At 49.2% G+C, this 24,044-nt stretch overlaps 2 protein-coding genes across 3 annotated transcripts in view; one reads left to right on the top strand and one right to left on the bottom strand.

Moving 5' to 3' along the window:
- Positions 1-5,895, bottom strand: part of SMC1B (structural maintenance of chromosomes 1B) — a 57,215-nt gene extending 51,320 nt beyond the window's left edge. Inside the window, exons 1-3 of the mRNA XM_081061555.1 lie at positions 5,735-5,895; positions 3,234-3,422; positions 75-187 (exon numbers count right to left, since the gene is read on the bottom strand). Of these exons, the coding sequence (XP_080917681.1) occupies positions 75-187; positions 3,234-3,422; positions 5,735-5,843 (411 nt within the window). The 5' untranslated portion in view covers positions 5,844-5,895. The remainder of the gene's footprint in view (positions 1-74; positions 188-3,233; positions 3,423-5,734) is intronic.
- Positions 5,896-5,985: 90 nt separating this feature from the next.
- RIBC2 (RIB43A domain with coiled-coils 2) lies at positions 5,986-20,575 on the top strand. Of its 2 annotated transcripts, none has more exons than XR_013994111.1 (7): positions 5,986-6,296; positions 7,095-7,176; positions 9,504-9,848; positions 12,875-12,993; positions 15,958-16,213; positions 18,737-18,903; positions 19,970-20,549. XR_013994111.1 is itself a non-coding variant. In XM_081061554.1 (7 exons), the coding sequence occupies exons 1-7, from the start codon at positions 6,183-6,185 to the stop codon at positions 20,046-20,048; spliced, it is 1,134 nt and encodes a 377-aa protein (XP_080917680.1). In that variant the 5' UTR covers positions 5,987-6,182; the 3' UTR covers positions 20,049-20,575. The 2 variants fall into 2 exon arrangements, 1 of the variants encoding a protein (XP_080917680.1); XM_081061554.1 differs by having other exon boundaries at positions 5,987-6,296; positions 15,958-16,185; positions 19,970-20,575.
- The last annotated feature ends 3,469 nt before the right edge of the window (positions 20,576-24,044 follow it).

Genomic DNA, 24,044 nt, shown 5'->3' with positions numbered 1-24,044 from the left:
AAGCACACCAACACATAAAATATAGTGAGGTATTTTCAAAATCACAAATCAGATAAACTATTATAGCTACTTACCTGAAAAACTAGACAGTTTTGTGCTTTGACTATTATACCTATCTTTTCCAACTCTGCTATGTAAGCAGAACGACTCACACGATTATCATCAAAATGAAATTCAGAGCATCCCCCTAAAATAAGATAAAGACTATTATAGGAAGCATAAATATTAGAGATATATCAACAACTACAGAAAATTTAATGAAATTATTTTTCTTATTGAAATGGCCAGTTATGCAATAATATACATGTTAATAAATGCATTTAATAAGTCAAGAAATATACTATATGGCCAAGGAGTATTCTACAGCGGTAAAACAAAACTGGCAAAAGTCTGATCTCAAGGAGCTCATGTCCCAGTAATGCAGACAAACAAAAAGTGAGATATGTTAAGTAAAATAAATGTCATGTGAGAAAATATGAACTGCTAAGGAGTAAAACAAAGTTGGGAAGAGGGTATGGAAGTTTCTGCGTACTAGGAACAGACACTGCAGTTTTAAATAAAATGGTGCTCTGGTCTGACTATTTGTGTCCCCCCTAAATTCATTGAAATCCTAACCCCCAAAGGTGCTGGGATTAATAGGTGGAGCTTTTGGGAGGTGATTAGGTTATGATGGTAGAGCCCTAATGAATGATGTAAGTGCTCTTATAAAAGAGATTCCACAGAGCTCCGTTGTCCCTTTCACCACGTGAGAATACAGAAGTCTGCAACCTGGAAGAGAGCCCTCATCTGACCATGTTAACACCCTGATCTTGGACTTCCAGCCTCCAGAACTGTCAAAAAATTTTTATTGTTAATAAGCTACCCAGTCTGTGGTACTTTGTTATAACACAAGAATAAAGCTGGAGGCATCACACTTCCTGATTTGAAAATATATTACAAAGCTATAGTACTCAAAACAGTATGGTACTGACATGAAAACAGGTAATATACAGACCAATGGAATACAGAGTCCAGAAAGAAATCCATGCATCTATAGCCAACTGATCTTCGACAAGGAACCCAAGACACATATGGGGGAAAAGACACATATGGGAAAACTGGATATCCACATGCAAAAAAAAATGAAATTGGCCCCTTATCTCACACCACGCACAAAAATTAACTCAAAATGGATTAAAGACTTAAATGTAAGACCTAAAACTGTAAAACTGCTGGAAGAAAACACTGGGGGAAAGCTTCTGGTCACTGCTCTGGGCAATGATTTTTTTGGATTAATATCAAAAGCAAAAGCAACAAAAGCAAAAATAGACAAGTAGGATTGCATCAAAATAAAAAGCTTCTGCACAGCAAAGGAAACAAGAGTGTAAAAGGAAGCCTGTAGAATGGGAGACAATATTTTCAAACCACATATCTGACAAGGGGGTAATATCTAAAATATATAAGGAACTCATCCAATTCAATAGCAAAAAAATAACCCTAAATACTGTAACTCAATTTAAAATGGGAAAAGGACCTGAATAGATATTTCTCAAAAGATGACACACAAATAGCCAACAGGCGTATGAAAAGGTGCTTAATATCAAGAAACATCAGGGAAGTACAAATCAAAACCACAACGAGATATCACACCTGTTAGAATCAAGAAGATAAACAGGCAAGTGTTGGTGAGGATATAAAGAAAAGGGGACCTTTATACATCATTGGTGGGAATATAATCTGGTACAGCCATTATGGAAAACAGTATAAAGGTTCTTCAAAAGATTTAAAATAGCACTGCCTTATGATCCAGCAATGCCACTTCCGAGTAGTCAAAGAAAATAAAATTAGTATCTTGAAGAGATTATCTGCACGCCCATGTTCATTGAAGTATTATTTACAATAGGTAAGGAACAACTCAAATGTCTATTGATGGATAAATGAATAAAGAAAACATGGGAATATTATTCAACCTAAAAAAGAAGGAACCTGGAGGACATTATGCTAAGTGAAATAAGCCAGACACTGAAAGACAAATATTGCATGACCTCACTTATATGTAGAATCTAAAACAGTTAAACTCACAGAAGCAGAGAGTAGCATGGTAGTTGCTAGGGGCCAAGAGGAGGGGAAAATGGGGAGATGGTCAAGGGGTTCAAAGTTTCAGTTATGCAAAGTAAGTTCTAGAGCTCTAATGTATATATAGCAATGTGACTATAGCTAACAATGCTGTATTATACTTGTATACTTCAAGTTTGCTAAGAGGGGAGATCTTAAGTGTTCTTACCATACCCATACACACACACAAAGAAAATGGTAACCAGGTGAGGTGATACATACGTTAATTAGCTTGATTGTGTCGACTATTTCACAATGTATATTGAAACACCAAGTTGTACACCTTTAATATATACAATTTTTGTCAATTATAGCTAATAACACTGGGAAAAATAAACTTATGATGGTTTATTAAATAAATAAAATAGGCTAAAGAATTCTTACTTGAGATGAAGACTTTTGAGTAAAAATCCCCCCAAAATGAGGAAACCAATAAAGATATCTAGGTAATTAAGTGGCAAAACACTTAAATTACACATTAAGGTACAAGTATATAATAAGCATTTCTAAAATTTTCTGTGATTTAATTTGGAGAAAGTTAATAAAACAGCATTTATTCATTAGAATATTAGAACCATGTTCTAGTGGCCAGAATGAAAACATCAACAGCAAAATCAAGAAACACATATTTTATAGAGGCTCTGCAAACTCCGAGCATACATAAAATATATATAAACTAGTCCAATCTTGTTTACCCAGGAAACAAGGATTTCATGAAGAAATCACAAAATACAAACTCAAATATTTCACTCAAGTTGCTTTTTTGCTGGTAGAAAAAACTTTCTATACAAACCAAAAATATGCATATAATTAATTCACCACTAAGAAAACCAGGTAAACACATATAACGAACCTCAGGAAGGACTTTTATAAGTTCTGTCTGTAAGGTAGACTCTTTCCTTTATTTTAACCTAATAACCAGGTAGAAAAATGCTATTTGACAGTAGAGGAATTTGAACAAATATGTCTGCTTAAAGAGTCCTAGGGGAGAATCAAACAGGTTCTATTACTTGCTTCTGAGAATTGCTACCCAAGAGAATAAAAAGAACCTCTAATTCACTATTTCTCGTAGAACTGGTAATCTGACTTAACTCTTGAAAAATCAAATGACTCACAAGCAAACATCTATAAAAATATACCTCGGATAATTCTTGCAAATGTTTTCTCTTTTCCACTTTCCTCCACATATATAATTTTTACACTTGCAGAAGAAGAAACAGGTTTTCCAATATGTGCTCCATGAATAAGTTCTTGAATATGTTTCACTCTTAAGTTAGTTGTTTTCTCTGCCATTACAAAACTAAGTGCATCCATCACGTTAGATTTTCCTGGGGGAGAGAGAGAGGCTATTCATTCTTAATGATAAAAATCCTTGCCCAGAGCCAAAGAAATCAGGCCACCAATGGAAATGGAATAAAGCCAATACCCAGGTCTAAATAGTACTGCCTTGTCCATATTCAAAATGCATGTGACAGAACAATTTTACACAGATCACTGGTTTCTTCCATGCAGCTCTGGTAGAGAATTAAGTTATCTAAATTTAAGGATCTAAATATGTGGATCTAAACGCCAACTCTCTCCCATTTTTATTAAACCATGGCAAATCATTTAATTTTTCTGAATTTGTTAACCCCTTTTTATAAATATTAACCATCACATACCTATATTTTTAATGGCTAAGTATACGCAGGATTTTCCCAAGAGCTAGATTAGACTAAATAGTAGAATATTTATGAGTGATAGGAGCGGTGGTGCAGCACGTTACATAGCAGGTCCGAGCCAGCTATCCTCTGGGAAGCCTGCAGGCATCTGGGGATTTGGATTTGGTAGCATTTCCACCACTTTCTGATAATGTGTCACTGTGTCTAAACTGTATAAACAATACAAAATCTACCTGAATGTTCCTGTAATTCTGCAAGATGGGAAAAAAAAGACCTAGTAACGAGTGCTGCAGTGAATGTGCAGGGAGTGTCGCCTGTTAAATGGGTCGTGGATGAGAACCATGTTGCGTTTGGCCTTCGTGTAGCCAGAAGAATGAGAACAGCTTGGGCAAAATGCAGTGGTCAGTAGAGCAGAAGGGTCTGTCGTGAAGAGATGGCAGAGAGGGCGGTGGTGAGATAATCCGCGACCGGCTCTCTGTGGTTCCAGCCCCGGCGAGTCGGTCACCAGTGACGGGAGCGGGAGGCGCGGTCCCGGGAGCCTGGGTGTCGGGACGATGCACGCGGGTCACGTGCAAAAGCATTTTCGCCGGAACCTCGGGACGCGCCGTGAGGGCCCAGTGCGCGCTTCTGAGCCAGGAGAAGTGACCGGTCCTGGGGAAGCCACGTCTGGCGCCGTTTAAACAGTTCGGGAGCCGCGCGGGGACAGGCTCTCGGGGGTGGCGGGGGCCGTTCGGCGTCACGCGGTGGGGCTCGCAAAGCGGGACTGAGCACGCTGCCACGCGCCGCCCGTGGAAAGGTGGCCGGCGAGCGTGGGCGGCGCAGTGGGCGCCAGGGACGCGGGTGGGGGCGGCGGGGAGAGCGCGGGGGTGCGCACGGGGGTCACTGCGGTGTCCACGGCCCGCTGTGGTGGGAGAACCCGCGGGCGCGCGCGGGGAGGGCGCTGCCCGGGGAGGCGGGGCCCTTCCGACGACGGCGTGTGGGCGCGGCGCCCTCCCGCACACCCGCCCTGCGCCCCGCTCCCCGGCCCCCCGCACACCCGCCCCGCGCCCCGGCCCCCGCACACCCGCCCCGCTCCCCGGCCCCCGCACACCCGCCCCGCTCCCCGGCCCCCGCACACCCGCCCCGCACACCCGCCCCGCGCGCCCGCCCCGCACACCCGCCCCGCTCCCCGCGCCCCGCCCTCCCGCACACCCGCCCCGCCCCCCGGCCCCCGCCCTCCCGCACACCCGCCCCGCCCCCCGCCCCCCGCTCCCCGCACACCCGCCCCGCCCTCCCGCACACCCGCCCCGCCCCCCGGCCCCCGCCCTCCCGCACACCCGCCCCGCCCCCCGCCCCCCGCTCCCCGCACACCCGCCCCGCCCTCCCGCACACCCGCCCCGCCCCCCGCTCCGCACACCCGTCCCGCTCCCCGCGCCCCGCCCTCCCGCACACCCGCCCCGCCCCCCGCTCCCCGCGCGCCCGCTCTCGCTGCCCGACCGTCGCCGGGCGGACCGGAGCCTCCCAGTCCACGGGGGCCTGCGGCCGGGGAAGCACGCGCTGCGGGCGCCCGGAGGCGGACCGGGCACGTGGGCCGTCGTCCGCCATCCCGCGCTCCCACAGCCCGCGGGGAAGCCCCCCGTGGGCGGAGCCCCCTGCGTGGGCGCAGCAGCGGGAGCGGCCCCGAGGGCAGTGCGGGCGCCTGGGCGCCAAGTCCGGCCTCCCGCCCGCGCTCCCGGGCCGGCCTGGACTGAGGACGGACGGGGACGGGGACACGCGACGGCCGAGCACCGGCGACAGCCCGGCGGGGGCCGGATGAGCGCGACGGTCGCCCCGAGGCCGCCCCGGACGGACGCTAAGACGGGCTCCGGGGAGGGCGCACGGCCCGGGGTGTCCCCGAGGGTCAGGCCCGGCGGGAGGAGGCCGAGCCCGGGCCGTGCGGTCGCCCCCACGCCCCCTCCCGGACGCCTGGGGCGGGCGCAGCCGTTCTGGGTCCCAGTTACCCGAGCCGTTGGGGCCGATGATGCAGGTGAATCGCCTGAAGGGGCCAATGACCTGGCGGCCCCGCCACGACTTGAAGTTCTCCACGACCAGTAGCTCCAAGTGACCCATGGCTGCGCCCTCCTCGCCTCAGCCGCGTCCTCACACGCCGGCGGGAAAAGCGCGGGAAGGGCCTCGTACAATCTCGCGAGAGGAGAGCGAGCACACGGCGAGCGCGGCGCCGTTGCTTAGCAACCGGGTTGTTTACATGTCCCAGGAAACCGGGTCTTCGCCCCTCGGTGCGGTAGGAGACGACCGGAGTGAAAGGCTGGGCAGCAGGCTCGCATCCCACCGGCCCACCCTACTAGGGAGCCAGCCTCGCTTGGGCTACAGCTTCTCCTATTTTTGTTGTCTTCCCTTTTTGTCTCGCATGTTTTAAGTCATCTTAGAATTTCTTGGCGATTCCCAGTCATGCAGGTAGTGCTGCCCAAGGACCTGGGGCAAGACTCCGGCTTGGCCACGAGGAGAGTTGGGGAGCTGTGCAGGCAGAAACGGATATTCAACGCCAGGAACAGGATCATCGGGGTGAGATCCTGGGCCCGTTAGGGAAAGGGGCCAGGAGGAAATGTGGAGGCGCGGGTGGGGGGCGAGACGGGGCGGCTGGAGAGAAAAGGAGATAAAGCCTTGGAATAAAACGTTTGATCCAAGCACAGCTGCAAACGGCTCCAGGGTTTTCCGCGGAAAACTGTTATGGTTAGATACACTGACTATTCTGAGAATGAGAGAGACTTAACGAATAACAAATTCTCTCACTTGCCAGGCAGGCAAATGGAGCCCTAAAGAGCGGAGGGCGTTTGCCTGGAGTTAGTGGCCAAAGAGACACTAGAATAGGGTTCTCCCTCTGAGCCAGATTTTCTACATTGCCAGGGGTTCCTTCCAGTCCATTTATTTGACAAATGCCAGTGGAGTTCCTATTTTGTGGCAAGCCTGGACTGGGCCCGGGAGATGAGGAATAAGGCAGTGCTTGACTTTGCAGTGAGGAGGCAGACATTAAAATTCCATGGTGGAATTGGTGCTGTAAGGGAGAAGAGCACAGATTAGGGCTGGAAGAGGAGATCTGAGAGGGCTTCCCAGCGGAGGTGTTACCTATACAATGTTCTGATGATGAGTTAACTTAGATAAGGGGGAGGGAAGCTCTGAGGAAAGTTAAGAGGACGGGCGAAAGAACCAACTATAAGCAAAGGCATATAAGTGTGGAAAGACCTGACGTGTACCTAAGACAACTCATTGACAGTGGGGCAAGGATGAAAAGATAAGTAGGATTGTTAATAACGGAATGAAATTATTTGGCTCTAACTCTTCTCCCCTTATTTTCCATTCCAGGGAGATACAAAAGCCTGGGATGTTCAGGTTCGTGACCAGAAGATAAAAGAAGCAACTGAAAAAGCCAGAAATGAAACCTTTGGTGAGCATTTCTTAAATGCCTACCTAGTGGTTTAAGGCTGTGGGCCAGTCCACATTTCTTCCCATAACGGGGGTGCCAAAAGCATGTTTACATATGACTTGTATTCATCTTTTGTTATCTGTATATATTGAGTATTACAATTTTAATACAGTTTTTTCCTTTCTTTAAATGTGTATACATTTTTTGGCACCCTCTGTATAAAAAAACTTGTCATTTTCACTCTCTTGCTTCTTTTAAAATGTCATAATTCCTTGTGCTCAATTAACTTAATGAGCCAATGCTTCCTCTTTTAAAAGCAGCTATTGAGTTCAACGTGAGTTGTAAGAAATATATTTTGAAGATAAATGTATGTTTCCAAAAAAACACAAAAAACAGGATATGGAAAAACCATATATATTCTCTGCCAAAAATTTCAAGACCTTCTGTCAGGGATTGCTCTGTACACTCGCTGACACACACCCTCCCAGTTCACACCCCTGAGCTGACTCAGAACTAGATATGGTTCAAATAATAGTGTTTTAGCTCTGAGATAAAATTTTCAAATATAATTCATTTTCCTAAATGATGTGCTATAATTTCAGCTTATTTTTTTTTAACGCACTATAAGGATTTTTAAAATAGTAAAAAGCAGGAGGGCCCACCTTACGGAACCCCCAGATGTACATACATACTAAATTTGGTTATTTTCTCCGTTTTTAAAAAAATGGAGGGCCGGCCGATGGCTCAGGCGGTTAGAGCTCCATGCTCCTAACGCGGAAGGCTGCCGGTTAGATTCCCATATGGGCCAGTGGGCTCTCAACCACAAGGTTGCCGGTTCCACTCCCGCAATGGATGGTGGGCTGCGCCCCCTGCAACTAGCAACGGCAACTGGACCTGGAGCTGAGCTGCGCCCTCCACAACTAAGACTGAAAGGACAACAACTTGAAGCTGAACGGCACCCTCCACAACTAAGATTAAAGGACAACAACTTGACTTGGAAAAAAAGTCCTGGGAATAGACACTGTTCCCCAATAAATTCCTGTTCCCTTCCCGCAATAAAATCTTTAAAAAAATAGAAAAAAGCAAGACACAAAATTGTATATATATAATGGATTATCAATTAAGTTTAAAGATATATAAAAGATATGCTTAGAAAAAGACAGAAAGGAAATATGCCAAAATGTTAACACTGGTAATGTGGGAATGATGAAATTATGAGTGAAGTTTATTTTCTTCTTTATACCATTCTATATTTTCTCAATGTTTTACCTTTTTTATTTTTAGTTCAAAAATAATCCAAACTAACAAAAATGATGTGACAGACATATATGTCCCCACTAGATTAGATGTTAAAGTTTTGCCAAATTGGCTTTTAGATATCATATATTAAGAATGCTTTTTGTGTGCTCGCTTTGGCAGCACATATACTAAAAAAAAAGAATGCTTTTTGAGAATATATATATGTATATTCCCCACTTCATCATTTTCCTCTTCCTCCCTTCTCAGAGGTGTGTGTCTTCCCATGCATGTTTTTTGTACTTGTACTGTTTATGTATGTATCCATCACGATGTAAAATTGTTTTTTGTGTGTTTTAAAATTTTACATAAATAGTGTCATAGTGAATGGATCCTTTTGCAACTTTTAAGCAATTGAATATTGTCGGTTTTTAAAAAATTAATCCATGATCTACATATAGAACATTCATTTTAATTGGTTTATGATATTTTGTTATATGAATTAACCACAATTTCTTTATCCATTAGATTAGACTTAGATTTTTCCAGTTTTCTTATAATTGCAAACAATGCTGCAGTGACTATCCATGCCGTATGTCCCTGCGCACATGAGTGAGAGATACCTAGAAGTAGAATTATTAGGCCGTAAGATATACATGTTTTCAGTATTATGGGATATTGGCAACTTGCTTTCCAAAGTTACAAGTGTACCAAGGTACACTCCCACAAACAGTGAATGAGAAATTTCATTTCCCCACATCTGAATACATGCTATTATTAGCATTTTAAATATTTTGCCAATTCATTGGATATTTCTAACCATCTTGTAAGGTTGATCATCTTTTGAAAAGTTTATTGATCATTTAGGTTTCTTTATAGTGATTTGCCTGTTCCTATCCTTTGCCTATTTGTTGGTTGTGTTGTTTGTTTTCTTTTTTTAATTGATTTATAGGTGCTCTTTGTATGTTCAGGATTTTAATCCTTTAATGGTTATGCTACCTTTTTGGAGTGTTGTATGTCTTCTAGAACCACTAAAATTATGTTTTAAAGTGGATTCAAATTTATTTTTCCCTCTGAATCTTAAGCTTATAGTTATGCTATGTCTCTTCTAGCTGCTGAAATGAGGCAAAATGACAAAATCACATGCATATTAGAAGGTCGGGAAAGAAGAGACAGGAAAAATCTCTGCAAGGCTATTAATGACTTTCAACAGAGCTATCAGAAGCCAGAAACTCGCCGAGAATTTGACCTTTCTGACCCCCTATCCCTTAAGAAAGACCTTCTAGCTTGGCAGTCAGATAAAGACGTTCAGAATACCGTGTCGGGAATGCAGAGATTCATGGGAGAGGATTTAAACTTCCATGAGAGGAAGAAATTCCAGGAAGAACAAAACAGAGAATGGTTTTTGCAACAGCAAAGGGAATGGAAGGATGCCAGAGCCGACCAAAAACGTGCAGGTAATGAAACAGAAAGACATATTGGTTCCAATACTTTCTTCAACAAATCAACTCCCGTGTTTGTTTTGTTTTGTTTCTTGAGTCCTACTAATGTGCTGCTTTGGCCCCATGGGGAGAGAGACATCAGAACCTGTGCTCCAGGATTTAAACATCACACGTCAGTCATGCGGGAAACATTTTCTGCGCTTGCGCTCTATCAGGGTTCCAGTGAGTGCTAGAGCCCTCAGTAACTCAGAATCTAATGTGCTTAGTCGGCTGGCAAGATGGGGGAAATACATGGGTCCAGCCTATGTCAATATGAGTCCAGTAAGATACTCTCATCATCCCCACACCTGACCTTCCTCCTCCGTCAATGGGAATTCCATTCTTCTAGTTGCCTAGCCCCCAACCTCAAGTCATCTTGACTCTTTCCGTTCTCTCAAATGCCACATCCAGTCCAGCAGCAAATCATCTCAGATTTCAAGTACCTTTCACCACCTCTGCTATTACTACTCTGCACTAAGCTATCAACATCTCTCAGCTGGGTTATTGCTGTAGCCTCTCACTGGTCTCCCTGCTTCTGTCGCTGTCCCACCTACAGTCTCTTCTCAACCCAGCAGCCACATTGATCCTACTAAAGTTAAGCTAGAGCCTTTGCTCAGAACCTTCCAATAGCTTCTCATTTCACTCAATAAAAATCAAATCTATTTCAAAGACCGATAAGACCTTCCGTCTGACCTTACCTCCTGCGATGCTGCCCTTCGTCCATCCCATCCTTGCCACATTGCCTTCCTCTTTATCCCCAGAACTGGAGTGTGTCAGGCTCACTTCTGCCTCAGGGTGTTTTGCACCTATGGGTTGTTCTGCCTGATATCCCCAGATACCTGCATGGCTTGCCCCCTCACCTTTTTCAGGTCTTTGCTAAGATAGCATCTTACCAGTGAGGCCTCCCCTGACCGGTATTATAAATGGCAGCCCTGTCCCCTCCCCCACACCCACCTTCCCTATCTTTTTGCTTGCTTTCTCTTTCTCCCTAGCCCCGATCACTGACATACTATATGGTCATGTGTTCATCATCCCTCTCCCCAGTGTCATCTCCTAAACTCCATGAAGGCAGGAGATTTTGTCTGTTTTATTCACTGCTCTATCCTTAGTTCCTGCCACATAGATAAATATTTGTTGAAATAATCACTCACAGGCCTTTAAAAATCTCACGTGTCTCTCAGGTGCTCCGCTTTTCCATCTCTGGTTGAGAGCCTTTGTCTCCACCATGGATTTGGTCCTTGAACTGCCTCCTGGACATCTCACCAGATAATCCCACAACGTCATGGAAACTAACCCTGCATTTATCACCGGGTCTGCTCCTCCCTCCGTCTTCCTCCCCTCAGTCAATGACACCTCCTTCTCTTAGTCAAGCCAGAAACTGGGGGGTCCTCCTCTACCTGCTCTCATCTCCAGGGCACCTTCAACTCCTGTCTCTCTACCTCCTTTCTATGTTTTGGACTATCCACTTCTCCCATCCCTACCATCACCACTGCGGCACAAGCCACAACCTTTTTCACCTGGATGGATCACACCAAGGGCTTTCTAATTGTCTTCCACTTTCTTTCTTGCCCCTCTCTGGTCCATTCTCAAGTTAGCAGTCAGAGTGTTTTTTTAAAACAATGTCGAGTTGAACAATGTCACCCCCACTCCCTCCATCCCAGCCTTAAACCCTCTAATGGCTTCCCATTACCTATGGAATAAAATGCAAAATCTGCCCTTAGCCTCCAAGGCCTGTACAGTGGGGCCACGGCTCAACCCTCCAGTGTCATCTTACACCCCCACTGCCCCATTCACTGTGTTCCCTGTTCCCGCCATTGCAACTTTCTTTCACTTTTTGATCCTGACAAATTCTTCCCCACTTCAGAACCTTTGCACCTCCTCTCCATCCAACTTCCTATGTCCTTCAGGATTGAGCTTCAATGTCACTTCCTCCTAGAGAAGCTCTTGCTTACTCTCCACCGTCCAACTACCTAAAGTCAGGTGTTCCCAACATTTTCTCTCTTAGGAGCCTCCCCCTATATAGCACGGTCACAATTTGTCGTAATATGCCTACTTCAGAGTTCATTTGTTTATTTTCTATCTCATCTCCTGGACAGTGAGCTCCAGAAAGGCCGGAAAGCCCTTTGTTTTACTCATCCCTACATACTAGTATGTTCCCCGCAGAGTGTGCAGCCCACATAAGGCTCTCGATGGCTCTATGTTAAATAAATGGACAAGCAAATGAAAGGTGAGAGGTAAAGTTGAAGGTGAGCCGAGGCCAGAAATTCACCAGTGAAGTTTGGTCTTTATTTTGGGTGATATTGAAAAAACCTACAGGCACAAACATCATATGAAGAAACTTCTGATTAATAATTTTTTTAAAAAAAATCTAACAACCCTGCAAAGTAGGGTTGTCCTGCCTCAGGTGAGGGCTGGAGGCTCAGAAAGGTTGAGTAATAAGTCGCCCAGGTTAACAGAGCTATCTGGGCTGGGGTAGGAGCCGCTCTGTCTGACTCCAAATCTTTATGTTTTTCTGTTTGGACGCTTCACTTTTGACCCCTTATCCTCTTCCTCTTCCTCGTTGGCAAAGCCCTTCTGCCACTCCATGAGTATCTATTACCTGACACCCTCTCCTCTGGGGAGCCCCATCTGGTTCCCATGGCAGAGCTCCCCTTTTTCTGGGCTCCCACTATCCCTTGCTTGCTGTAAGGATGTAGCAGCCTCCTGATAAATTAGGAATGGTAAGGGGTCCTTTGCTCCCCTTCCCAGGACCACAGCAGACATTACTAATCCATACCAGTGATTGCTGACACTCAGTGCCCGGCAGTGATCTGAGAGCTTTCGTACTTGAATTAACTCACTGAAGTCTCCAAACAGCCTTCAGAGGCATCCCCCCCATTCTGTGGATGAGGGCATGATAAGAAGCAGATGCCTGATTGGACATTCCCCAGGGCGCTCTACACGCCTTGGGAGGGAGCTCTGAGTGCGCACACAAAGTTTGATTGTGTTTTGCTTCTATTCAGAGGACTTTTACATGAAAACAAGGCTGCAATTTGATGAAACAGCCAAACATTTACAGAGTCTGGAACGCACCACCAGAAAGGCCGTCTGTGCAGCTGTGAAAGAATTCAACAAGAGCCAGGTATGCAGGGCTCTGTCTGGAGGGGAGGACAAGCACACAGCCACTTCCCCGGGGTGTGGCCCCAGCTCCCCCTGCCCCCAGCTCTGTCTCTGATGGGGTCTTGTAGGGGGGCTACCCAGGTTACAGAAATGGATGAGACCCAGCCTCTGCTCCTGAGCTCTGAATCTGGGTGTGAAACCCGACAAAATTAGCCATGCAACCTGGCTGGGGGTGGGGATGGGGGGATTCTAAACCTCAGGTTCTTCTATAATACTAGGGCAGTGACAGCTACCTGGATGGATGTGAGCTAGCGCTGCTTTGACGCCTGGTCTTGTTTCAATTCTTCTTCACCACCTCTCAGAGTTCCCCTTCACCAACAACAGGTCCACAGGCACTCAGCGATGAGAGCAACTATTATGATAATGATTTGTGCAAACTTTGGGGGTTGCCTGACAGCCCCCTTCTCCCTAAACTCTACCCACCTTCCTCACAAACACTCCCCTGTTCACTGAGCCCATGCTGAAGTCCCTTCAAGTTCTCTGTTCCTTTTGGAAATTAGATTCCCTTTCCAGGTTTTCTTTTTACATATAATTCTATTTCGGAGGGGAGGTGGGGAAGGGGGAGGCTTGGCCTGGATTCAATTATTAGATTAGCTGGTTGACCAGGACTGTGGTTTGCAAAGCAGAGCACGTGAGATGGTCCACTGGAGAGCAGGAAGATGTCAGAATTCTGCTCATGTGTCTTTTTAACCTCATCATTTCTAATTCCTGTGCGTGCGTGCGTGCGTGTGCACGTATTACGAAGTACATGCTATTTTTATGGTCTATTAGTACCATATTGTGAACTAAATATATTGGAGACACAAGCTAAATTGGGGGCTTCTGATCAGGGTATGTGGTCAGACATCCTGGAGAGGCTGGACCAGAGACCAGAGAAAATGTTGCTTTTCAACTGTGTGTGGTGGGGGGAACAAGGAGGGCCATCTGCCTGGGGGATGGGGAGTGGGTAACCAAATGGCAGACCACGGAGGCACTTGGAGCCCAGGTCACCGACCAGCCAGCTGCAGGAGGTCCTTTTGCAGAGGAGGCCCAGACAGGGGAGGTCCTTTGCAAATTAATGGCAGAATGGGGCTCTTGATTCTTAGTCTACTATTGGCTGGTCATCCAGTCATTCATTGATTCCCTCGCTCATTACTCAATTCAGCAGATATTCACTGGGGCCTCCTGCTGGGCACTGGTATGCGTTTTGCCAAATCGATTTAGTCATTCATTCATTCGTTCAGTAGACTTTTTAGTGAGCACCTACAATGTGCTGGAGCTTTCAGGTCTCGTAACTCTTCACGTGGATGTAGCACCTTCATAAATGTCCCCTGCACTGGGAAAAGCCAGCAGCTCTGTTCCTAACTAGAAATAAGCTGTGTTAGTTAGCCTGGGACATTAATACAAGGGCATAGATAACTGTCCTCAAAAGAAAATTCCAAGCAGGTCAGTCCAGTTCAGCAGGGGAGACACACGTGAGAGCCCCCGGTTCTTGGCGAGGAGTGTGCGTTTCATTAAAGAGGCGTTGTGGAGCCAGGGTGCAGTGTGCAGGCACCAGAGCTTAGCTGCTCAGGTATAAGACCAGACTCTTAGAGAAGAGGTAGCCTTGGAAACACTACTTAAGTGCCTCAGTTTTCTCATCCAGAGAATGGAGATAATGATGACACCTACCTATGGCAGTTAGAATGAGAAACACCTCCTAAATCTCGGTGGCTTAAAACCCAGAGTTGATGTTTGTCATGTTGTGTGTCCATCTCAGTTGGCCGAGGGGCTCTGCTCCTCCTCACTGTCACTCTGGAGCCCTAGCCCTGGATGGAGCCGCCTCCATGGGGAGGACTGTAGCAGCACAACAGAGAAGGCATGCGACCCCTCCTCCCACCCTCCACGTCCTCTCAGAAGTGTCCCAGTCACCTCGGCTCACATTGCCTCGGCCAAACTCAAAGAGGGCAGGGACGGGCGATTCTGCCACCTGCCCAGAAAGAGCACTGTCCATGTTTAGTGACCAGCAGTAATGGCAATCACACTCGCTCCAGACGCTGTTGTGCGATTAGCTTAGGTAATGCATGTAACGTTTGGGAATGTTTGGCACATTCTCAGGACTCATCAACAAGAGCCGTTATTTTAATCCTAGCAACAATTGGCTGCTCTCATTAGTCACTGTGTTCAACAGCCCTTCCAGAGGGGGTATAATCAACCCAATTTAACTGGTAAAGAAACAGGCTGGAGGGCGGGGGCGACTGATTTTCCCAGGGACACCCAAGTGCTAATCTGATTTGCCTTGGCAAATTCAAATACTGGACTTCCAAATGCTGCAGGTCCAGTATTTGAACTCGTACCTGTCCAACTGAAAAACACACGCTTATTTGATGCAGTTGAGCTGGCCATTTTATGAGCACCGGCTGTGTGCCCAGCACATTGCAGAGTGTCCTGTCTGTTCATGACTGAAGAGAACTGGTAACACTGGTGAATGTCTCTTAATCCACCTCCTGTGGATTAGACACAGAAATGACTGCAGCCCAGAGAGGGGAGGTGACTTGCTCCAGGTCACACAGCCAGGGCCGGTCCCTCCACTTATCACCCTCACTTGAGCAGGAATTTATTTGCCCCGGGGTGAGTGAGGCCAAGCCAGGGGGAGATGGCAGCCCCACCCAGGAAGGCAGCTCCTTGCTTTGGCAAATGGGTTCTATGACCCATGCAACTCTGCACACAGCCTGCAGGTGGCGATTCCCTCAGCCCCGCCCACACGCCCAGCATCGCCCTGGCAGCCGGACCCCAGGGCCGCCCCCATCCGTTCCTGGCAAGTCTACCACCCCCATCCCACGCGGTCCCAGGTGCCCTGTCGTGCACTCTTCCTTCAAGGGCCCCGGGTGAGATGTGCCGACCTGTGCCTCAGTCTTCTTGGGGTCACTCAGAGCACCTTCCCTAACCTCTTACCTCGCCTGCGTAGGTCACGGAGTCAGCGGAAAGGAGAAGTCTAGAGAAAAAACAGGAACAAGAGGACAACCTGGCCGAGATCTCCAACCTGCTGCGTGGCGACCTGCTCTCCGAGAACCCGCAGCAGGCAGCCAGCTCCTTTGGGCCCCACCGCGTGGTCCCCGACCGTTGGAAAGGCATGACCCGGGCACAGCTGGAGCAGATCCGCCTCGTTCAGAAGCAGCAAGTCCAGGAGAAGCTGGTGCCTGCCCCTCCAGCTTGCTGCCCGCGTGAGCGGCTCTCTGCGCTCCTGCCGCCTTCTCCCCATGACCAGCCGCCTTCCCCCCACCCTCCTGGTTACAGCAGCTGTTACACTCCGCCCTCAAGGGCTTCCGTTCTAGTGGGGGAGATGACGAGGGCCAATGCTGTATGTGTGTGACATAGATCAGGTAGTGAGGAAAGTAAGGCTGGAGCAAGGGGAGCAAGGGTCGCCGGGGGACTGAGAAGTGACATTGGAGGGGAGGGAGCAAGCCATGCCAATGTCTGGGGAAAGGACGTCTGGGGAAAGGACGACCAGGCAGGGTGAACTGCAAGGGCAAAGGCTTGGAGGCAGGGCCACCTTGACCTGTTCAGAGACCAGTGACGGGCGGTGGCCGGAAGAGGTCCTGGCAAGCCACTGGGGAAGACTGGCTTTTTCTGTGACTGGGATGGGGGACATTGGACAGTTTGGAGCAGAGGAGTGATGTGATCTGACGTAGTTGAACAGGATCTCTCCCGCCATTGTGTTGTCGGTGACCTGGGGCGGGGGGGGGGGGGGGGGGGGGGGGGGGGGGGGGGGGAAGAAGGGAGATCCTTGGCGGAGGTGGGGCTGTGGCACTGGGCAAGGTGAGACCTAACGCTGATTGGGTCCGGGGTGCTGGCAGTGGGGGTGCTGAGACGTGGTCTGCTTCTGGATCTATTTTGAAGGGAGAGCCAACAGGATTGGTTGAAGGGTTGCCACGGTGTATGGGAGACAGAGCAGTTAAGGATTCCCCCAGGCCTTCTGGCCTGAGTAACAAGAGGATGGAGCTGGCATTTACGGAGATGGGAGGAATAGGTTGGGAGAGGGAGTGGAAGTTACAAGTGTGTTTGGGGTTCAGTGTGCAGTGGCCATCAGACATCTCTATTTACTAGGATTCAGCTTTCCTAAACATGTCCCAAACCCGCAAATAACCAGTAGCATGTCAAACAAATAGAACTTTATCCCTTACATGTAGACTAAATCGTTAGGAAAACAGTCCCGGGCTCGTACAGCAGCTCCATGGTCACTGAATGAAGTTGTACCATCCTCAGCACCTGGCTCCCACCTGTGAGTGCAAAGGGCTGTGTGAGCTCCAGGCATCGCACGCGTATGCCAGCAAGCAGGGACAAGGAATGGGGAAGAATACTAGAGACACTTCCATTTACATTTATTGGAAAACAACGTTGTCCCTAACTGTAAAGGAGGCTGGAAATGTAATGTTTATTCTAGGCAGTGAAGTGCTGGTGGTTTCTTTTGTTAAGGGAGAAGGAAAACAATGACTACTTGGGGGCAAGTAATAGTTGCTAGCCCAGCTTCCAGGTTAATTCCAGAATGCAGCTGGATGAATAGTCTGGGTCTCAGAACAAGGCCTGGGCTGGAGCTATAAACATGGAGTCAAGGCCACACAGTATTTAAAGCAGTGAGCCTGGATGAGATTACACAGGGAGGGGGCGCAGACAGAGGAGAAAGGATCTAAGGACTGAGCCCCGGGACCCTCCTGCCTCTGTTTATAAAGAGGGGACTAAAGGGGGGGCTAAAGGGGACTAACAGGGAGCAGCCAGAGGTGGAAGGGACGCAGTGGTGGTGACCTGGGGCCACATGAGGGGGATGTTTGGGCAGGAGAGTGGGGTCCCCTGCATGAAGCGCCGCTGCTGGGCTGCAGACTGGACGCTGATCCAGCACCGTGAGGGTCCCTGGGGACTCGGTCAGGAGCATCTCTGGGGGACGGGTGGGGGCGATGCCTGTCGAATGGGCCCGAGAGAACGCTCAGGAGAACAGGAGGACGTGGGGACAGAAATGCAGACAACTCTTTCAAGGCGGTTTGCTGTGAGGGGTGCAGAGAAACGGGGTGGTAGCTGGTGGGGGACATGGGGTCACAGGAACGCTGTTTGTTTTTCCGATTGTAGAAATAGCAGCTTTCTGGTCACTGCACGAGAGTAACGCCGTAGAGGGAGACGCTGATGCCGGAGACTTGCTGGCGCCATGTCTGGGGGGCAGAGAGCACGGGGGCCCAGAGCATGAGTCGAGTTGGTGTGGACAGGAGCTCAGACTGAGGATCCACGGCCACGGGGCTGGGGGGGGGGGTGTCAGCGTGGCAGCTTGCGGGGTCCTCTTGAAGGGGAGGCTAGGGAGGGCGGCATTATTGGTAGGTTCTTCTAGAAGAGTCTGGAAGGCGGTGAGGACTGAGCTGAGGTGCAGAAATTCACCCCCAAGATGGTGAACCCATTGTCCCTGGGTGGGACTGCAGCCTCAGTACGTTCTAGAAGCGACCAGGCGGTCCCCGTGTTCAGGCAGGAGGAGCCACCTGCCCACTGGTCGTGTCCCAGTGCCTCCCAAGTGTGGGACGTAGCTGAGCCCCCTGGAATGATGGGGGCAGTGTCTCCTGACTTCCTGCATGACGTTGCTCACCTACCTCCCCCTTCTCTGAGCCTCAGTTTCCCCATCTGTAAACCGAGAGGCCAGATCTCCTAGAGGACCCCCTGGGGCTCTTCTCTGGGGACAGGTGGTGGTGAGTCACCTCTCCTCTCTCCAGAGGCTCCAGGAAGAAGAGCGCCTGCGAGACATGGACTGGGACCGGCGGAGGCTTCAGGGCGCCCGTGCCACTCTGCTGTGTGAGCGGCAGCAGCAGCGCCAGCAGCGGGACCTGCGCAGAGCCCTGGATTGCAGCAACCTCAGCCTGGCCAAGGAGCAGCTTTTGCAGTGAGTGCTGCCGGGGATCTGGCCAGGGCAGAGGGGGCTGGGACGGGTTAGGGTCAAGGTGGGGGACGTGGGTGGGGGTGGTCTGCCACAGGGGACCAGGCTGGGAGGCAAGGACGTGCTGACCGTGCAGGGCCCAGAGAGCAGGCACCATGCTTTCCTGGACCCCTGGCCCTCCTCCCCAAATCTTTCCCACACTCAAAGGGCCCAGGACCCTTGGTGCACGTTTCACCAGAGGTTCCATAGCAGCAGTGTTTAGGCCATGGCACCACCTCCCAGTACAGAAAGGGGAGAAGGGACAAGAACTAAGAAGCCAGACATTAAAGGCTTGGAAACCACTGGTCCTCACATGGACCAGTGACAGATTCCTTTGGGTCACCATCCTGTAAACACCCCTCCCAGCGGCGCAGACACAGATGCTGGTAAAGGAGTATACAGAGCCCAGGGGAGGGCGCTGGGAGCCCAGTGGAGGGAGCTGGTGGGCCTGGAGGTGGAGGAGGATGGTGCCAGCTGCCCCTGAGGGAGGGCTCTCCTGGCAGAGAAGGGGCGCCTGGGCTGCTGATAAGCCTAGAGTCTCTTGCTCATTGCTATGGACAATGTCAAATGCAGATCAGTAGGTAAACTGTTCACTAAAAACCACGTTATTTATTTACTTATGTATCTATCTGTCCATCAAGCTCTTGCTTGAACTCAGATGGGACCCACTGGTATTTTCTCCAGTGAGACATCAGGTTACCAGCGGGTCCTTCGTCGGTCGGTCACTTCTGGGCCGACATGGAGCCTTGAGAGAAATCCAATGGGAAGAGCAAATACCTTCGCAGGCACACCTGTGGAGGTGGACTTCTGAGATACCCCAAGTTTCGCTCACTGCTCTTCAGTGATGAAACGCCCCTTTCCTTCACTCGTGAGCTCACTGAGCCTGACTGCATCCTGTATCCTGGGGATAACACACTGATAAAACATTGCATGGGCTCTTTACACACACACACACACACACACACACACACACGTACACTATCTAGGGAGCCAGTTATTTTGCTGATTGTTTTTCTCCTTGTTTTATCACCAGGAAAAAACATATGAAGGAAGCCTGTACAAACCATGTCACTGAAGATTATTTCACACAATTTAATACAAAAAGTCGATAAAGAAAAAGGCACTTTCTTCCTCTCAGACTCATTTATGTGTACAATGCAATAACCTTGAAGAGTCACATTTATTAAAAAAGTATACTCCTTGCTTCAGAAGTACCCTTCAACTTTATTTTCCCACTGTGGACCAAAAAACCATTTTTAAAACCCGTCTCTTGTATTTCTACGAGGAACTTCGGTTTCTGTTCAGCGCAGCTCTGGGTGCTGTGGGTACGGACGTGGCCCTGCTGTTATCAGTAACACGTTTCTATGCCTGGAACATAGGGCTAACGCGGAGAGGCTTGCTTTCACTCTGACTTTGCATCATTATAAAAAATATTCCCAGGGCGGCTGGATGGCTCAATTGGTTAGAGCGCGAGCGCTGAGCAACAGGGTTGCCGGTTCGATTCCCACATAGGCCAGGGAGCTGCGCCCTCCACAACTAGATTGACGACAACTTGACTTGGAACTGATGGGTCCTGGGAAAAACACACTGTTCCCCTTCCCCAATAAAATCTTAAAAATAAAAAAAATATTCCCAAAGGAAAGCCAGCCTTGAAAATCCTTGCTTGCTTTGAGTGCGCCATCTGCTGGTGACCAGGAGCACGACACACTCCCTGCGGTTCTCAGGCAGAAAAATGAACCCAGTGACGAAACCTCTGGCGCCCCAAACCCAGCGCTGGACTTGGGTGTTCTTGCAACACCCATGACACTGCCGGATGTTGTGATCGCCATCCTGCTGAGAGAAGACAGGATAAGGACTTAAGTGATTTACTCCTGCCTGGAAGGCAGTCAGGGTCCAGGTGTGAGGCCCTCCTCTTTACTCTCCTCTGATGGCCCATTACGGTTGTACACACACTCCAGAGGGCTTTGGTTTGCGTCACTTTCCCCCAACATTACATTATGAAAAATTTCAAACATACAGTAAAACAACTGTACAGTATAAACCCATACGCCCACCAGCTAGATTCCACAATTAATATTTTGCTCTATTTGCTTTATTACCTATCTCTCCATAGACCGGCTCTTAAAAATTCCAGTTACATGTTGCTTACAAAAGACACATCTGGAACCAAACAGCATAGAACAGTGTGGTTGCTATTTATCCTCATTTCACAGACAAAGCCGAAGCAGAGAAGTCACCAACCTGAGGAAGGTCATTCAGCTAGGGATGGGGGAGCTGGTTTCCAACCCAGGGAATCTGAGTCCAAAGCCCTGGCTCTTCCCCACACCCCCTCTTCTCCAGTGAGCCCCACCACCCTCGCCACAAGCCAGCCCTGTTGCACGGATCAAACACATCAGAAACATTGTACCCAGCCCAAAAGACAGTACAATTGTATGTATGGGAAATGCTAGAATTGGCCAAACCATTCTCTCTGTGTTTGCCTGGGACGGGCTGATGGGGATTGACTCCGAAGAGGCACGAGGTAACTCTTATGGAGTGATGGGAATGTACAGAAAAACAAAGATGCTTTCACCTGCACCCCCATCCAGACAGCCAAGGGAGGGCCCCAAACACACCTGCTGTCAGACACGGGATGGGCTCAGTTGCTGTCTGCCTGTGCCCTTTCCCACCAGCAGGTGGCGGTTCTGTGTCGCACGCATCCACCCTTGGCAGGACCCCAGAGGCCTGGCCACCCTGTTTGCACGTGTGCCTCTGGTCTCTCTAGGCAGAGGCTGGTTTGGAGGCTGTTACAAGCCGCTGTGACAGCCACCTCAGAGTTCATGCGGTGAGGCGACTGCTCCCCATGCCTCTCTCGTGATCATGGTTGGGAACATGGGGAGGGGTGGGAGCCGGAGCCAGAGCCCCTTGAGTATATTTTCTAAAAGAAGCATCTTCTTGGCCGTATGTACTCATAACGTTGACAGAGCATGCAAAAATGATTTGGAAGGTTCTATTGACAACAAGCCAAGGGTGGCGTGACTGTTCAGTCACTCATTCATTCAACAAATTTTGAGTGGCTGCTCAAAGTGCCAGATACTATTCTGGGCACTGGAGTCAGCAAACAAAACAGAACGTACTCCTGTTCCGAGGAGGGGACAGACAACAGACAAGATGAACAAATCTGTGTGTGTCGATGGTGATGGGAGCTACTGAGCGGGGAAGGAAGGGGACACAATGCGTGTCGGGGAGGTTATCCTACCACATTTAGGTAGAATGACAGGTCACTGTTTGAGTCCCCTGGGAGACAGACTGATTCGGAGGTTAGTGGACAGGGTATTTATTAGGGAGTGCAGCTGCGATCCACACGGGTGTGCAGAGGGGAAGGAAGTGGGCTGCGCGGGGAGCAGAGCTGTGATGCAGGCTCCACAAAGGCCTCAGCCAGCCCCATGGGGAGCTCTGGAGACCACGAGCCCTCGGACCCGTCTCAGATCAGGCAGAGCAAGATGGAGGGGAGGAAGGACCCTGGGGAGGCCTCCACCTGCAGGCCTCTGTAAGGACTTTGACTTTTATCGGGAGTGAAATTGGTGCCCGTGGAGCATTTTGAGCAAGGAATGATTTGGCTTGCACGCTGAAATGATTCCAGCTGTGGTTTCACGGGTGGTTTAACCAATCAGGTGACAGGGCTGCGTACATACCAGGGCCTCATGCAGGTGGGGAGCAGACAGACCCCACTGCCTTGCTGTAAGTTGGCAAGCTGCCTGCCAGGCCCAGGTGGGTGGGCAGGGAGCTGGCTGGGCACGGAAACTCCACTTGGGAGGAAAAGAGAGGCTTCCTTGACCTTGACTCAGACCTGCTGGCAAGCGAGCCCAGAAGAGGGACAGAATTGGATCCCTCTCCATCCCTTTCGTGTGGCCATGTGCACAAGCGGTGTGGGGGATGTAAAAGGACGGCATTGCTGTTTGGCTCTGCGCTTCCTTCACATGGAAATAGCTGCACCTGGTCAGACTCTTTTGCCTTCTCTCAGGGTCCCCTGAGCCACGCTTGGCACAGTCAAGATTGCACCAAGGCCTGGGAGGATCCTAGAAGTTCCCGGGGCTGAGGCTATCGGGATCAGATGGAGAGCTGTTGTCTGTGGGAGCCTGTGTAGTCCTCGTGCAACGATGGGAGCCAAGGGGCTGCAGAGGGAAGAGCACGGGCCTGGGGCCTATGGGAGGACACAGGGGCAAGGTAGCCTCCCTCAGACCCAGGTTCAGCTTCCACCACTTACCGTGACTTCAGACAGGTGGTTTATCTGTGAGGCTCAGTTTCCCCAGATGTAAAATGGGATCATGACACCAACCTATCTCTCAGGGTTACCGAGAGGAGTGAGGGGATGATAGTGTGTAAGGGCCCAACCCACCCACACCTGGCTGACTCTGGGCGCTAGATGCATTCAGGGATAGTGGCGAAGTGGGCGTGGATGTCACATTCTCCCGCCTCAGATACCCGTTCTGCCTCTCACTAGCTGTGGGCCCTTGGAAAAATGACCTACATTTCCCAAGGTGGCATTCCCACATCTATAAATGTGGGATAATACGCATATTATCACCCCAGAATTGCTGCGAGAATTAAGTGAGCTAATTTGTTAAAGTGCTTGGCATATAAGATGATCTTCATAAATGTTAGCTTTTATGTACAAAATACATATTTGGGGACATCCGGGAAGCATGAGTGGAGGATGCTATGCTATACCAGTAATGTTATTCAAAAAGACCCCAAACCACTAATAGGAAATTTGACAGAGGGAAGGATAAAATTCTCCATCAAAGTTCAATACATTAGTTCCATATAAATACTTATCATTTCTGTCTTATAGAAGCCACCTTTCCCTGTAATAAGCCCTTGGAACCTTTGGAAGGTAATGTCAAGTGAGAAAACCCAATGTTGCCTGACTCATGACATTCAGCTTCTTCTCTTTTTCAGTCAACAAGTCCTTAGCACTGTCTGTGTGCCTGGGTGTGTGTCGGGTCTGGGGGCGACCAGGAAAACGTCCAGGTCTTTGTCCCTAAGGCCATAGGACCTTCTCCATTAAAAGTTCAGATGAAATCTACCAAGTGTCTGGCTCTCCTCCACTCAGAAACACACTGGAA

This window comes from Rhinolophus hipposideros (assembly GCF_964194185.1).
Source record: "Rhinolophus hipposideros genome assembly, chromosome: 9".
Taxonomy (NCBI): Eukaryota; Metazoa; Chordata; class Mammalia; order Chiroptera; family Rhinolophidae; genus Rhinolophus; species Rhinolophus hipposideros.
The sequence above is the reverse complement of the archived record's forward strand: the minus strand, read 5'-3'. Positions and strand labels throughout refer to the sequence as shown.